The sequence below is a fragment of the Thermobia domestica genome, chromosome 4 (genome assembly GCF_964235325.1).
Source record: "Thermobia domestica chromosome 4, izTheDome1.hap1.1, whole genome shotgun sequence".
Lineage (NCBI taxonomy): Eukaryota > Metazoa > Arthropoda > Insecta > Zygentoma > Lepismatidae > Thermobia > Thermobia domestica.
Window position 1 is genome coordinate 295178344 of NC_137457.1, and position 14941 is coordinate 295193284.

The 14941-nt window shown below is 38.1% G+C and overlaps 1 protein-coding gene across 2 annotated transcripts in view; it reads left to right on the top strand.

The window, feature by feature from the left end:
• The window catches only part of Tsen34 (tRNA splicing endonuclease subunit 34), a 42849-nt gene that overhangs the window by 21228 nt on the left and 6680 nt on the right, over nucleotides 1-14941 (top strand). For both annotated transcript variants that reach the window (XM_081756254.1, XM_081756253.1), the window contains exon 4: nucleotides 3092-3253. In XM_081756254.1, coding sequence (XP_081612380.1) covers nucleotides 3092-3253 — 162 coding nt within the window. The remainder of the gene's footprint in view (nucleotides 1-3091; nucleotides 3254-14941) is intronic.

The window sequence follows — 14941 nt, forward strand, 5'->3', positions numbered from 1 at the left end:
CGAAGTATTTGTTGTGCAAGAGTCAGTTGAAGTGAAAGCACTAGTACGGAGATATATTTGGCGCTTTTGTTCCGAAATGGACACAATCGCAGCAGCCGAAGAAGGACAGAAGCTGAAGGGACGCAAAAGGAAAGGAAAATCGTGAACTCTGGCAAAACATGTTTGAAGTTTGGCTATAAGGGCCCTAAAGTGGTGGAAAAACTGTGCGAAAAACACGCTTGTTTTCAGTTGTATTTCTTTTTGACAATGTTGCCATTACTTTCAGGCCCCCGAAAAAAATATATGTTGCATCTAAGGGTGTTACAAAATTAAAAAAAAAAAAAAATCGGCGACGTGTCCTCAAAAATTTTTTTACGATTTTTTGAAATTTTCAACACGCAAAAAAGAAGGAAAAAGCATCGATGTTTTTGACAAACATTACATATTTACACTTACATAGTATCTACAATCTGTGAAACTTCCAAAATATTTCGACCACTCATACCAAAATTTTAAAAAAAATATTCAATTTTGTACATGTATAATACAATAATTCGGTAAGGGCTGGGGGTAGGGGAACACATTTTTTTTGAGCTAGTTTTAGGTCAAGGGTGCATTTTGGGTCAATAACGATCCAATTTGGATCAAGACCCGATTTCACTATCTTACTAGGAAAGACGCTTTTGTACACAAATAGACTTTTACCAGATCTAATTGCGTACGAAGCCGATTTTTCGGGTTTCGACTTAAAAGGAGATTGGGGAGGTCAAATTTATAAGTACGTATATGTACAGTGAACAGGTCGCATATTTGCAAGGACTTGCAGCGTAGCGACTTCTAACATACAATAGTGCTGGTCATAGCATTAGAAGACTCCTTGATCAGCCGCTTACAGTTTTGCTATTCACGCTATCTGTCTCTTGGAATTTTTGCATACTGTAAAGTTCTGTTGGATAGAGCAAATTATCCTCTGGAATTGTTTTCTCAAACTACTAAGTTTTATTACAAAATTTTTCCTTTTATAAATGTGCGAGCAAATTAAGTGGAGCGATGTAGGATCCTTAATGCTTCAAGCAAGCAGAGAGGGGTTAGAAAGCCACAAAGCTCCAGGCAAGCTGGGTGGCTCAGATTATTAGTTTTCAATGTTCAATGATGACGCAGTAAGATTTATCTTCGTCGTAATGGTTCTCTTGGTGTTATAGCTGCTCCAGTGTGGCGATGGCGGCCCTTCTTCATCACATGACTAGAGGCGTTGCTGGTATTTATGCCGTCTCCCACTAGTAGTTCGTAGTAGGACGCACATAGATACAAACATGTATTGATTGTTTGTAAACAGATCTATGTACGGTATATTATACCCTCCAAGCCAGTTTAAATAAAATAAATAAGTGCTTTTTTATTATTTTTAGAGGAGCACTGGTAGATTTGTAGCCGTGAAATATACGTGAAAAACACTTAAAAATATAATTGCACTGAATATAATTTAGAGCACTAACACGAGAATGTTGTAGCAGAAAAGCATGAAACAGTTGTGTAGATCGTTGACTTTCGATGCGGAAGAAAGAGAAAAAATGCATTTACCATGTAATATCCGTACAAACAGTCAGCACATTCTTGTGTTTATAAACACCATGTACATTTTACTACGGACTACTACAGTGGCAGACGACAAAACACCAGCAACACTACTAGTTATGTGATAAGTAAGGACCATCAACGCCACTGCCACACTGGAGTAGTTATAAAACCAATAGAATCATTACGAACAACAGTATTTTTTCGCTGGAAAATGTACTCTTCCAGCTTGCCTGGAGCTTTGAGAAGAACCTAACTTAAAGCCTTAAACGTGCTTGGAGCTTTGGGCCTTTTGTTTTGCCCACTTAATTTGATTGGAATTTTGTGAAATTCTTAACCTCAGCCAATCAGCTTGCCTTTTTAACCTCTCTTTGCTCAGTTGAAACATTAATTTGCTCGGAATTCTGTGGAGATTCTTTCCCAGGCTGCTCTGGCCTTGAGATACCATATTTTACCTAGTTATTAAAATATTTTTGCATCATAGTAATTTTTGCAATATACTATTTATAAAAAGAAAGATTTTTTCTACCTTTGTTCTACCTACGAGAAATGTACAATACATTTACTCATGTTGCCTTTGTTTGATTGGTCTCTGTCAGAATATAAACGATGAACGTTGGAAAGCCCAAGCTATTTTTGCTCTTTATTGATCCAAAGAATACCTGCTAGCTATCCTGTGTACAGGGCTATGCGAAATATCGATCGGAATTTACAAATAAAAAAACATTATAGACCAGTATTTTGATGTTCGATATTTCTATACTTTCCGATTTTTCGTTAGAGATCAAAGTTTCGAAATTTATCGATACTGAGTTTCGATATCCAAATCCGGATTTCGTATAACCCTACCTGTTCATTGTACGTACCTTTAAGTCCAAATAAATATGTCAGTAGAAGGTTAGGCTTTACATTTCTAAAGAGAACAACATTTCATTTGCAATCAGATCATATGGAAAAGCAGTGCATGGCAGTGTTTGATTTCTTGTATGTAAATTGGAAGCAAATATATAAAACATTGTAATGAAAAGAATAGTAATACACTAAAGAACTTTTTGAAGAGAAAATGTGGGATGGTATGTGGGGACAACTGAATCCGGACTCATAAATGTCTAGATTTATATAAAGCTTAACAGGGAATCCTTCTGCCTTTTGTTAGTACGGAAGGTTAATTTTATTTTATTTTTTTTAAAAAATAAATAAATAAATAAAAAATAAACTTAGAAAACACAATTGAAATGTGCGGCTCCGTAAGACATAATTTTGAAAAATAGGAGCACGTTAAGAGTAGACTTGATGTCTTGACCATCCTTTGAGTCCTCTTGAATTACATTTTTCTGCCACTTCTCGCTTACTCCGACTCACAGCTAAACAGATTTATTTCTATGCATTTCTCATTGGTCACAACCATCTTCATCTACCTAAGGGATTTTAAAAAATTAAGGAGTTTCCTGAGCTTCCAGATTTATAGGACACCCTGTATTCTTTTTCGCTGTTGGGTGTTATACTTAACAATACGATGTTTAATTTTTTTTAAAAGCATATCCTTGGCTGAGAGAAGAAGACGCTTGTCCAGTGAAATGGACATTTCCATCCACTGCTATTGAGAAGATACGTTATCAAGTTTTCAAAGATTTGTGGGAACAAGGCTACTACTTGACACCTGGTAACAAGTTTGGAGGAGATTATTTAGTTTATCCAGGTACGTAATCCTTTGAAAAGTTTAATTAGTTTTCGAGATAGATAATAATTTTAATATAGATAAATAGAAAAACTGTAAAATTGTAAAATTAACGACTAAAAAAGATTGTTCGCTTTATATCTAATCGAATTAGGAACACATGTACCATCATCGAATGATCAGATGATACTAAAATTGCATCTGAATTAAACCATTACTATCGCTTGTCTACATACGCTTAGTTAAACAGTATTGAAAGAATAAGTTCACACTCAGAGTGACTACTGATAAAGCTATTGTAGCCCGTTAAACAAACCAGGAGTCAGTAGCTCACGAAAACCATTAGAAAGCGGACACCAAGGAAAATTACACCCATTGTGCTGTGGGGGATCCACAGATAGGCGTGCCAGAAAAATCTACCGACTCATTGTGTGATGGGCCAGAATTTAATTTGCCATCTTAAGCTGTAAACACAACCATTTGTGAGTGGCCCGAGCTAAGGTACATTTGTAAACCCTGCGTACAGCATCTGCTCCCGCGCCAGATTGCAGAACGAAAAACGAACTACAAGAAATTGTATAGAAAGCACGCTGGAGTACAAATGATGAGAGGCTGTGGTCACAATGAATGAAGCACACATCTATTTTATGTTCGTGGTCACGTTCAGGCGCTAACATACCGTGGCAACGAAGTCGAGGGCCACTGCAACTTTGTTTGCCAGTGCCGGGAAAGTTCCCAGCATGGGTTTAGTTGTAAGGGATTCAGTTATGTGGGAAGTTCCTGATATGCGAGGTTGATAAAAAGTAAAAGCGAATGCAAGATACAAGGGTAAGTCATAAGTTTTGCAATATTTTCACAACCCAAACACCAGATGCGTGTGTACGCTGATCGACCGTAAATATAAGGTCAAACTGCCTCAAGAGATAGTGTAGCAAAGTGAATATTTAACACGGAGGCTGCTACTCCATCAGTATCTTTAGTCAGTTTATAGTGACAGCAACGATGAGTGCTAAACAATGTTGATATGTAAACTTTTAATGTATGAGTTCGAACTCGGTCATAGCGCTACATCAGCAACCCAAAAGATTTGTCATACGAAAGGAAAAGGTACAATGAACCACAGCATCACAGCTTGTTGATTTCGGAAATTTCGTGCAGGTTGTAAAAATGTCGTAGATCAGTCAAGCTCCGGCCGCCACAAAGTAGCAGATTCAGAAAAAAAAAATGTAAGTAAAAGGCTAATAGTCACCGCAAGAAACAAACCACATCACTAGGAAGTACTTTCGAAGAACATTGTCTTCATCTTTAGCCTAGGCACACTATGAAAAGGATTTAAACCATAGGAAAGAAATTATGGAGAGGTAAAAATGGTTGAAAAGAACTTTAAAAATATGCGAAGCAAAAATCTTGTCACTAAAAATAGACATATGTTAATAGTAATTCACTTGTCACTGTTCACTGTTGTTTACTGTTTTTCTTTATTCATTACTTTCCAGACGGCGGAAATGAGTAGTAAAAAAACTGCTCCAAATGTCATTTATGTCACCTTTATCTGAATTGAGTGTCAGTTTCTCCTTTTGAATGTAATAAGCTTCTTTAATTTTCCGTTCAGTTACTGTTTTTGCTTTTTCGATCAAACATGAATTAGCAATGTTGTGGTTGTTATCTTTGAGATGTACTACTAATCCACGTAACTGTTGTAAGCTACGAGATTTGGATCAGAGTCTTGCAAAGTTCGGGCGCGCGTGGTTCGGCCCGGAATTTGCCCGGCCCGACCCTGCCCGTTTCAAGTAATATCAAACTGGACCGGGCACATTACGGTTCGGACACAAATGCTATAGGGCCGAACCGGGCATATGTATTTCCGGGCCGGCCTAACTTGGCCCGGACAGTGAAAGACCGATCGGAAACTAATGTTGTCAGCCTATGTTAATCGTAATGTGTTTCGGAAACTGACTCTTTATTCAAGACTGCAAAGTACTGTAATACTACTACTATTACTACTTCTGCTACTACTACTTCTACTACTACTACTTCTACTATTACTACTACGACCAGTGCTAATACAACTACAACTTCCCGTCGGTTTGGGTACAAAACCTCGCGGCCAGAACCTCGCGGACCAAAACCTCGCCTGGCCAAAACCTCGCGGCCCAAAATCTCGCCAGGCCGAAACCTCGCCGCCCAAAACCTCGCGGGACAAAATCTCGCCGGGCCAAAACCCCGCCTGGCCAAAACCTCGCCGCCCAAAACCTCGCCACCCAAAACCTCGCGGGCCAAAATTTCGCCGGGCCAAAACCTCGCGCCCCAAAATATCGCCATACCCAAAATCTCGCCTGACCAAAATGTAAATGTTCCAACAGATGATAAGGATAACGGTATAAAAGACGCTGTTTCAGAAGAAGTATCACGGGTATTTGACCAAGTCCCGCGATACCATATGAAAATTCTATTTCTGTATTAGAGGATTTCAATGTGAAGGTAGGGCGACAGGATGTTTTTAAACTGGGTATAGGGAAAGAAAGTCTGCATAAGGAAAGTAATGACAACTAGCGAGGTTAGTTTCGTGAACTTTGGAACATCCAAAAACTTAAAATTTTAACAAAAATCTAATCATATTTATGAAAATATGAAACAATATATGAGTTTTTACGACGTCCCTTGATTATGTCCTATAGGTTAAAGGAGACGTAGATGACCAGGATGAAGGAAATGATCGAATAAAGAAAGTGGGAGGAAACGGGAATAACCCGAGAAAGCCCACGCACACGATGTTTTGTATATTATTATTATTATTATTATTATTATTATTATTATTATTATTATTATTATTATTATTATTTGTAATGTGGAATTGCATATTAGGAAACACATTGGGTAAATTTTAAAGAAAAGTTTCATTCGCGGCGAGGTTTTGGCACGGCGAGATTTTGGGCGGCGAGGTTTTGGCCGGGCGAGATTTTGTCCCGCGAGGTTTTGGCCACGCGAGGTTTTGGCCCGGCGAGATTTTGTCCCGCGAGGTTTTGGCCGGCGATGTTTCGGCCGCGAGATTTTGTCCGTATACCCTTCCCGTCAGAGTTGACATGTCTGGTGGTACCGAATTTACCTTCTAAGTACAGAAAAAAACGGAGAAATGCTAGTTATTATGGCCAGTCTGCGAAGAATGTGAACCGATGCTTGATCTACGAGGGACAACGGTGGCTCAGTAGGTAAAGCACTCACATCTGGTGCTAGAGGTCGTCGGATCAATCCCTGCTCGTGCTATGTGAGCTTTGTGGTGGACAAACACCGTGTGCGTGGGAGTTTTCGGGGTGGTCCCGTTTCCTCCCACTGTTTTCATTCCACCAATTCATCCCATCATCATCCATACGGCCTGAGCCGTAGTTACCCAAAGAACAGAAGATAAAATCAAGTACTTGACCTACTAAGTGGAATTTGGTACATACCATTAGACCACGGAGGCCAAAACCGTGTACTGGCGTGTTCATAAGATCAGTGCAATTTGTAGTAATGTTCAATTAGCAAGGCAAATACCAAATGGTGTTACATATTCCTGTATTGTTTATAGTATGATACTTTTTTTTTTATATATCCTCCACTACTCCTGCCTTTGCCGTGTTCGTACGGTCTTACTGGCAGACGTATCTGCCCCTAACTCTCTATAATCCCTCTCTAGCACTTTTTCTCTACTCTCTTTTCGTTTTAATCTTTCCCAAAAGCTAAGTGTGGGGCTCTTTTTGTTTGTTTGTTGTTTGTTTGTTTGTTTGTTTGTTTGCCTGATACCTTATTATTAAATCAGGCCTTGTATCCAGTATTTATTCTTAATCTGAAAAATTGGAAACAAATATTATTAAACAAAGTACATAGATACATACAAATAAAACACATAAAAGACACAACATAACAATTCAATACTAATACAATAATACACTTAATCAATAAGTTTGTTACTTAAATGAAATAATGAAGATAAATATTATTCTAAAATATTATGGTTTCTCACCTATTTAAGATTTATTATTATTATTATTCAGGGCCGGATCTAGGAGGGGTCAATTCGGGACATTTGCCCCGGGACGCAGCTAGTTGATAGTATGTAGGGGGCGCCATTTCGATGCAAAATTGGGAGGAAGGAGGGCAGATATATGTCTTTGCCCCGGGCGCAATATTTCGTAGATCCGGCCCTGTTATTATTATTACTATTATTAATGTTGGTCTCTCTCCTATATGAGGGTTTTCCACCTCGAAGTACTTATAATTTATTTAAAGTATGATACTACAAATATAACAAAATATAATGATCAAATAAATCACCAAGACACCAGGGTCGATTAGGTGTTCCTGGAACGGTGGCTCAGTGGTTGAGCGTTCACCTCTGGTGCATGGGGTCCCTGGTTCGATCCCAGGTCTCGCTAAGTAAACTTTGTGGTGGGTATTCACCGTGTGGGGGGTTTTCTCGGCGTTCTCCCGTTTCCTCCCACTTTATTCATTCCACCATTTCATTTATTTCTCATCATCACCGTCTCCTTTAGCCTAGCCGGCATAACTGTGGGACGTAAAACTCAAAGATTTCATTTTCATTGTTTTGTTTTCGTATCGCTGTCGTATTAGTATAGTAATGAGTAGTAACAGTAGTGGTAGTAGTAATAGTGGAATTAGCACTAGCATTCGTAATCGTAATAGTAATACTAGCAGCAGTAGTTGTAGTATTAGTATTACATACGGTGTAGCAGTTTTACCTATCTTCTCTGTTACTGTAACGCACAAATGAGTGTAGTATAAGACTTTTATGTGCATGAGCTGTATTATATAATAAACATGGATGGACAGAGCAAGCACAGATAATAAATAGACAGACAGAATACGGATATAGAAAGCAAATCTTGGGTAACCTTTCACACGATTTTCCCATTCGAGAAAAACAAATAGACATTGGAATGTTACGACGACACATTTCTCATTTTCCGTTCCATATTGAAGGATTGACTTGGTTGTTCTCAGGCCGGTTACGCCAGGCTCGTTTGTGTCCGGCCCGTTCTCCGCCCGGCAAATATTCCTTTTTGTTTGACCTATATATAGTATTTGGTCACATTGACATTTAACCCGATAGATGCCGCTGCTTTGTTGGGAATCAGATAAAAACGACTTAAAATTTGTAATTTTTCTGTACATTAGGAGGAACTTCGGAGACCTTGATGTTATATTTATGCAATACTTTCTTGTTTTTTACCGAAATACGAGGGACCAGAGGGACACCAATCTATTGTCAGCCTCGGCATTTGTTGTTGGCCGATGGTTGGTTCCGTCGATCTCCGCTGTACCTGTTTGTACCACTTCAGTAATAAAAACTTTTGAAAACGTTTAAATTAAAGAAGCTTATTACATTTATAAGGAGAAACCTACACTCAATTTAGATAAAGGTGACATAAATGCCATTTGGAGCAGTCTTTTTACTACTCATTTCCACCGTCTGGAAGGTAATGAAAAAAGAAAAACAGTAAACAACAGTGAACAGTGACAAGTGAATTACTATTAACATATGTCTACTTCTAGTGACAAGAAGACTTTTGCTTCTCATTTTTTAAAATTCTTTTTAACCATTTTTACCTCTTCATAATTTCTTTCCTATGGTTTAAATCCTTTTCTAAGTGTGCTTATGCTGAAGATATAGACGATGTTCTTCGAAAGTACTTCCTAGTGATGTAGTTTGTTTCTTGCGGTAACTATTAGCCTTTTACTTACAATTTTTCTACTTATTATCACCACTCGCAATACAGTGATAGCAGATTCCGAGTTCATACGAGGAAACTCCATTCATCACCACACTATTATCAAACCAACTAGGCATGTCATTAGAAAAAAAAGTCAGGGCATTGTTTAACAAAAAATTCAAAAGTGCCTGATAGAAGATATGGTGGAAGATGAAGAGGAAGGAGAGAAAACATCAATTCATGAACGCTATGAGCATAGATAAATCTTAACTCAAGATATGAAACGTTGAGTTGAGAATTTGTTTTCGTTTATTAAAGCTTTGTAATTAGGAGCCAGTGACTTGCCAGAATTGTCAGAACGCATTCACGTACGCAGGAATTTATTTCGAGAGAGTTTCAATTACAATATGAGGATAAATTTTATTAAAATTTCTAAAATGATTGTAAAATTATGCTAAATTTACACAAAGGTATGGATTTCGGTAGATGTCTGGACCTCCAAGACCCACCCCCTGCGTATGTCCCTGTGGAATATATATTATATAATCATTGTTATGCAAGTGTTTTCGTGAAATTTGTTATTAATTTTATTTTTATATGATTACTTTCACTAGTTCTTGAAAGCTGCGTTAAGTTTTAATTTTTTGTAATATAAAATTATCAATATCGCTGACTGGTAATACAAGTGTGTACACTTCTGAATATTCTCTGAATTGGATTAACTCAACTACTTTAAGTAAATTTAACATGTACGAGGCGCATCTAGAAAACTTCCCACGCGTCCCATAGCTAGGAAACTGTATGTTGCGCGAAGCGACTGCGTGCACATGAGAGAGTAAAGTCCTAGCATGGCGCATGGCGCATTGAGTAAGGTTAGCTACGCACCATCAGCTTGCTCATGACGTTAGGCCCAGAGACCTGGCACAGCTGACGGTAGATTTTAATCGGCGCTGTGCCGTGGGCAAAAACTTAATCACTGCTCGCACTTCACACGCGGCGGAAGCTGGAATAAGAACGTCCATCTTCAACCACTGTCACCATGCTACTGAGAGCACTAGGGAAGTTCTGCTGGCGCATGCGCCATGCTGGGACCTTACTCTCTCACGTGCACTTAGTCGCGTCGCGCAAAATACGGTTTCCTAACTATGAGACGCGTCAGAAAGTTACTTTCTGGATGCACCTCGTATTTCCGTGCATGTTGTCAGAATACCTCCACGTTTTCGTGGATTTACTCTGGATAAACCATAAAATGTACATCATCTGCATATAAGTAGTTGTTTCTATCCATTCAACGATGTAAAAATTTCCTAATCGTGTATTGCAAATCGAAGTTAATTATGCTACAAGAATGTTTTGCCGTGTGCAATGAGCACTTTCAGGCCCATTGCTAGTTTTGTATATATATGCATATATTTAAAGTAATTTTAATACTCATATTTTTCTTTGATTATTAATGCATATATAATTAGGTTAAGGAACCAGCGCTGGTACAATTATTATAGATTGGTATTTTTGTCTATTAAACTTTATATAAATTTATATATTTTATGTGTGCATTTATGTATTGTTTAATGTATATATAGATGTATATGTTAATCTTTAAAGTTATTCTTTTCAGTTAAAAAAAAAAAAATAATTCCAAGTAAGGCATAAGTTTAGTAGCTAGCTAGCTAATTTGGAAACACTGCTAAGCTCAGTGACAGTTTCTTCTCGTCGTAGCGGAGAGGGGGGGAAGCTGTTAAATCGTATATAAGTAAGAAGGGAAATGACAGCGGGGAGGCAGATTTTGGATTCTTTCGATAGAGTCGAGGCGGAATTTTTAGCGGGAGGGGCTTTCGTGCTCCTTGGGTCTCTTTTTTGCTTCGTGACTTTTCTTTTTAAGTCAGAGCAGGGGTACAGCCGAAAGAGATGGCTGTGTTTAGGGTCAACCTTTAGACTTGTTAAGCGGAATACGAATCAGAACATTTGAGTTCTGGTTGTATGTCCATGGGTATGGTCTAAGGATAGGTTCGATTCCCGGTTAGGAATATTTAAGGAAATGAAATTTAGCAGGGACCTTTAGATCTATTGTGACAACGTTCTTTCCGAACGCTGTATGTTTTCAGAAATTTTCTTTATTTTGATTTTAGGGAAGGCTATTGCTATGGCAATCGAGCCGGATGAGTAATATATACTTTTTTTTTTTTCGGTTAGTTGTTTCTGATTAGCCGATTAGAATTTTCACAGCTGATTCCTCACATAAGGGGATGGTAGGCTGTTGTTTGATTTGAATTTTAATCCTACTACCGAGCCTGAATGAAGGTGCTTTATTCCTAAATGAAGGAATTTCCCATTTTCCCTTTACCTTTTTAAAGTCTGTTAGCTAGCTGATTTCCTTAAGGGTTGTCCAATAAAGGGCGATTTCTGAATTAGGGATTTAGGCCAGACTGTACTCAGAATGTTGGGTCTGTCTTTAGAGTATGTGAGGTTCATGATGGCTTGTACGAGGACGCATGTTCAGGACCTCTCTTAAGGAATTTTAGACAAATTTTAAAGGAAGCTTCATGTTTGGAGCGAACTGTTATTTAAGGTTTTAAATAGGTGGGGACCTCTGGGTCTAGAGGTGTACCTGAACGAATCTTTTTTTTTTTTTTTTTTTTTGATTAGAGAAACCATTTACATTAAGGAATATTAATCTCAGAGAACATTTTTTTTTTTTTTTTTTTTTTTGTTTTTGAAATTTTGAATAAACTAGTCTACTTGGAAAAGTCTGATTGATATAAAATTCCCTGAACCTTGGGTATTGATATTAAGTTTATTGTTTACTAGTTACCTAGACGATTAGTAAGCAAATTTATTTATATTATGTGAGTGTCTCACGAATTAATTTTCAGGTTTTGAAGCGTAGTATAAGATAGTAGAAGGAACATACTATATGATATACGTGTTATATAGGGCACATCACATAATTTTGGGGGCTGCTGTCCAGGATATTATACTTTTCTTTTAAGTAGTATATGCGTTTAAGATCGGGGAAGATACTGAAAAACATGGAGTCCAGTTCTATAGGGTTAGAAGTTTTGAGACAAGCTCTGGGCATGGAAAGAACCGAACAATTGAGCGCTGAGTCTCTATTAGATTTTATTAGGAATTTGAAAGACTCGCAAAATGCACGGAGAAGTGAAAATGCTAGTTGCTCGTGTAGACAGGATTTTGAGGAAGTGAAATTACAGCTTTCACATTTTTCTGGGGATCCGTCGCAAGATCCATTTGAGTTTTTGTCTAGTTTAGAAGACTTTGCGGCGCATAAACAAGTCTCGTTAGAGATTATTCTAGAAAGAGTCATGCCAAAAGTCTTAGAGCGAGAAAGTAAGGAATGGTTCCAGTTTAAGAAGCCATTCGCAAATTTTGCGGAATTCAAAGACAGCTTCTTTAAGGAATATTTTTGTTTTAATTATAAGTAAGAGATTGAATCGCAATTAGTGAGTAGGATTCAGAAACCAAGTGAACCTCTAGCGCGTTTTGTTAGGGAGATGTCACTTTTGTTTAAGAGATTGCCTGACCCTCCACGAGAAGTAGAACAAGTAAAGAAAATTTTGACCAAGATACACCCAAAGTATAAGGTCTATTTACATGAAAAAGAGTTTTCGGGTCTGAAACAGCTAGAAGTGTATGCTTTAAAAATACAGTCATATTTATTAGAGGAATTGAATTACGTAAAGTCTCATGAGGTTGAACAGAAAAGGGCAGACTTAGCTGTAGTTGCTACAAAGGAGACGGTTTTAGACAGTGTGCCGGAAATTAGAGCAGAAGCTCTAAACCCAGCTGTTTTTAAGAGACAAGATAAAGTTGTAGGCGAGAATACTAAGAAAAAACAGCCGATAAAATGCTTTTTCTGCAAATCTGACGGGCATAAAAAATCAGTCTGCGAAAAGTTTAAAAAGTGGAAGAAAAATACAGGAAAAGAGAACGTATCTGCAGTCACTTTTGTTAGGAAATTAGCGACAAGTAAAAATGCACCGCCATATATATTTGGATATTTCTGTAGGCAGCCGACAGAACTTTTCTTGGATTCTGGGAGCCAAATATCTATCACAGATGGAAACACTGCTAGGAGATGGGAAAAACAGGGCGCTCGAAGTAAAAATATAAAGCAGGAAATTTCGTTGGCCTCAGGGCATGTTTTCGCGTACAAGCTGGTTTTTCCAACTTTCTATATAAAGAAAAAGAAATTGTCGCATCCATTTTATGTTTTAGAGTCGGCTAACATTCCCGTTATAGTTGGAAATGATCTGTTAACGAAAGCCAAAATAGAATTACACATGTGTAAAAATGGTTGGCGTTTTCAGAATGAAGAGAAACTAACAGGTTTTATTGAGCCACAAAGACATAACACTAACAAAGGGAGGTGCAATAATAGGGCAAATATGCGAGCACAAGACATGGGGTCAGCCTTTTCTTCTGAAATGAAAGGAGGAGGGAAAAAGGTGTCTGGTAGCGTTGCAGAATCTCCACAGAGAGAGAGGAAATTGAGGACCGATTGGGAAGAAAAGAAAAGGAATAACGGATCAGGTCATTTTTTACGGCCGCGTCGGCCAAAGACAAAACCTCCGGGGGCAGGGAACCACTAATAAAGGCTATAATTCTGGGGGGAGAAACATATCTTTATGCGGATAGCGGGAGCTCCCTCTCCTATGTTTCGCAAAAAGAAGCGGAAAGGTGGCAAGCAAAAGGTTGCAAATTCAGAAAGGACACTTTGTTTTTGTCTCTAGCCCAGGGGACAGCTATTTCTCAAAAGAGCACTATAGTCAATGTTTTTATTAGCGGTATTCGTATAAGGCAGAAGTTCCTTCTCCTCCCCTCTCTTATAAAAGACGTGATTGTGGGGAGGGATTTTCTCCAGAAAAGTAAAATTGTTCTTTATATTTCTCAGAATGGCTGGAATATTGACGATGGTTTACAGCCTGTTTGTGTTTTTGACACTGAGAGGAAAGAAAAAAGGTCGCACTTGGATGACTCTTTGTATATTCAAGAGGAACAGGACACCGTTATAGAACAGATGTTGTCTCGTGTCACTATTGATAAAGATACAAAAGAGAGGTTGAAAGGAATTTTAGAAAAACATAGAGAGGCCTTTAGCAATAAACCGGGTCTTACACATCTCATAAAACATAGCATAAATGTTCGGAATCCAAAACCTTTTTCATCTAAATTGAGGCCGCTCTCTTTTGAGAAGAGAAAGATAATGGAAGAGGTTCTTGACCAAATGGAAAAAGATGGGATCATTGAAAAAACACTTCATTCTAAATATATCAGTGCTCCTATTTTACATCAAAAGAAAAATGGGGATTATAAGTTACCGACCCTGTAGTTTGATTTTTTTTCTTTCTTTCTTTTTTTTTTTTCTCGAAGTTGAATTTTGTAAACAACAACCTTCCTTAGAGATGTTTTTATTTTAGCTAGTTCAAGCTGAGTTTGCTTCGAGAGCAGTTCACGTCACGAGACGAGACCGTAAAGTTCAGAGCCTTAGTTTCTCTAAAGTACATTCAGACAGCATGCCTCGCCAGACTAGGTCAGTATACGTAGGTGCTAGACCTAACCCTGAAGACCCGTTAAAGCTTCAGTTATTATGTCACGTTGATGCACCGAAAAACAATAAAAGAAGAGCAAGGTTTGCTCAAGATGAAACTTCAAGTTCCAAAAGAAGCCGAGTGGAAGCGACCGAAATGACGCTAAAGGATATTCGTGACATGCAGTGCGAGCGGATTAAAGAAGAGGAGCACCATTCTTTTGAGCATCTTCCGGGTCCCTCAAGAACGCAACACGAGGACGAGGATTTCATAGACCTTTTTACGGATGGAGAAGGACTGGGAATTCCAAGGACTCCAGGGAAAAACATCAAGTTTCCGGAGAGAAAACAAGAAGCATCCCAAATCAGGAGGAAGCTGGATCTTTAAGGATTGATTTGTAAGTCAGTAATTTTCTTTTTTTTCAGGAAAGTGTTATTTGGTTCAAAATT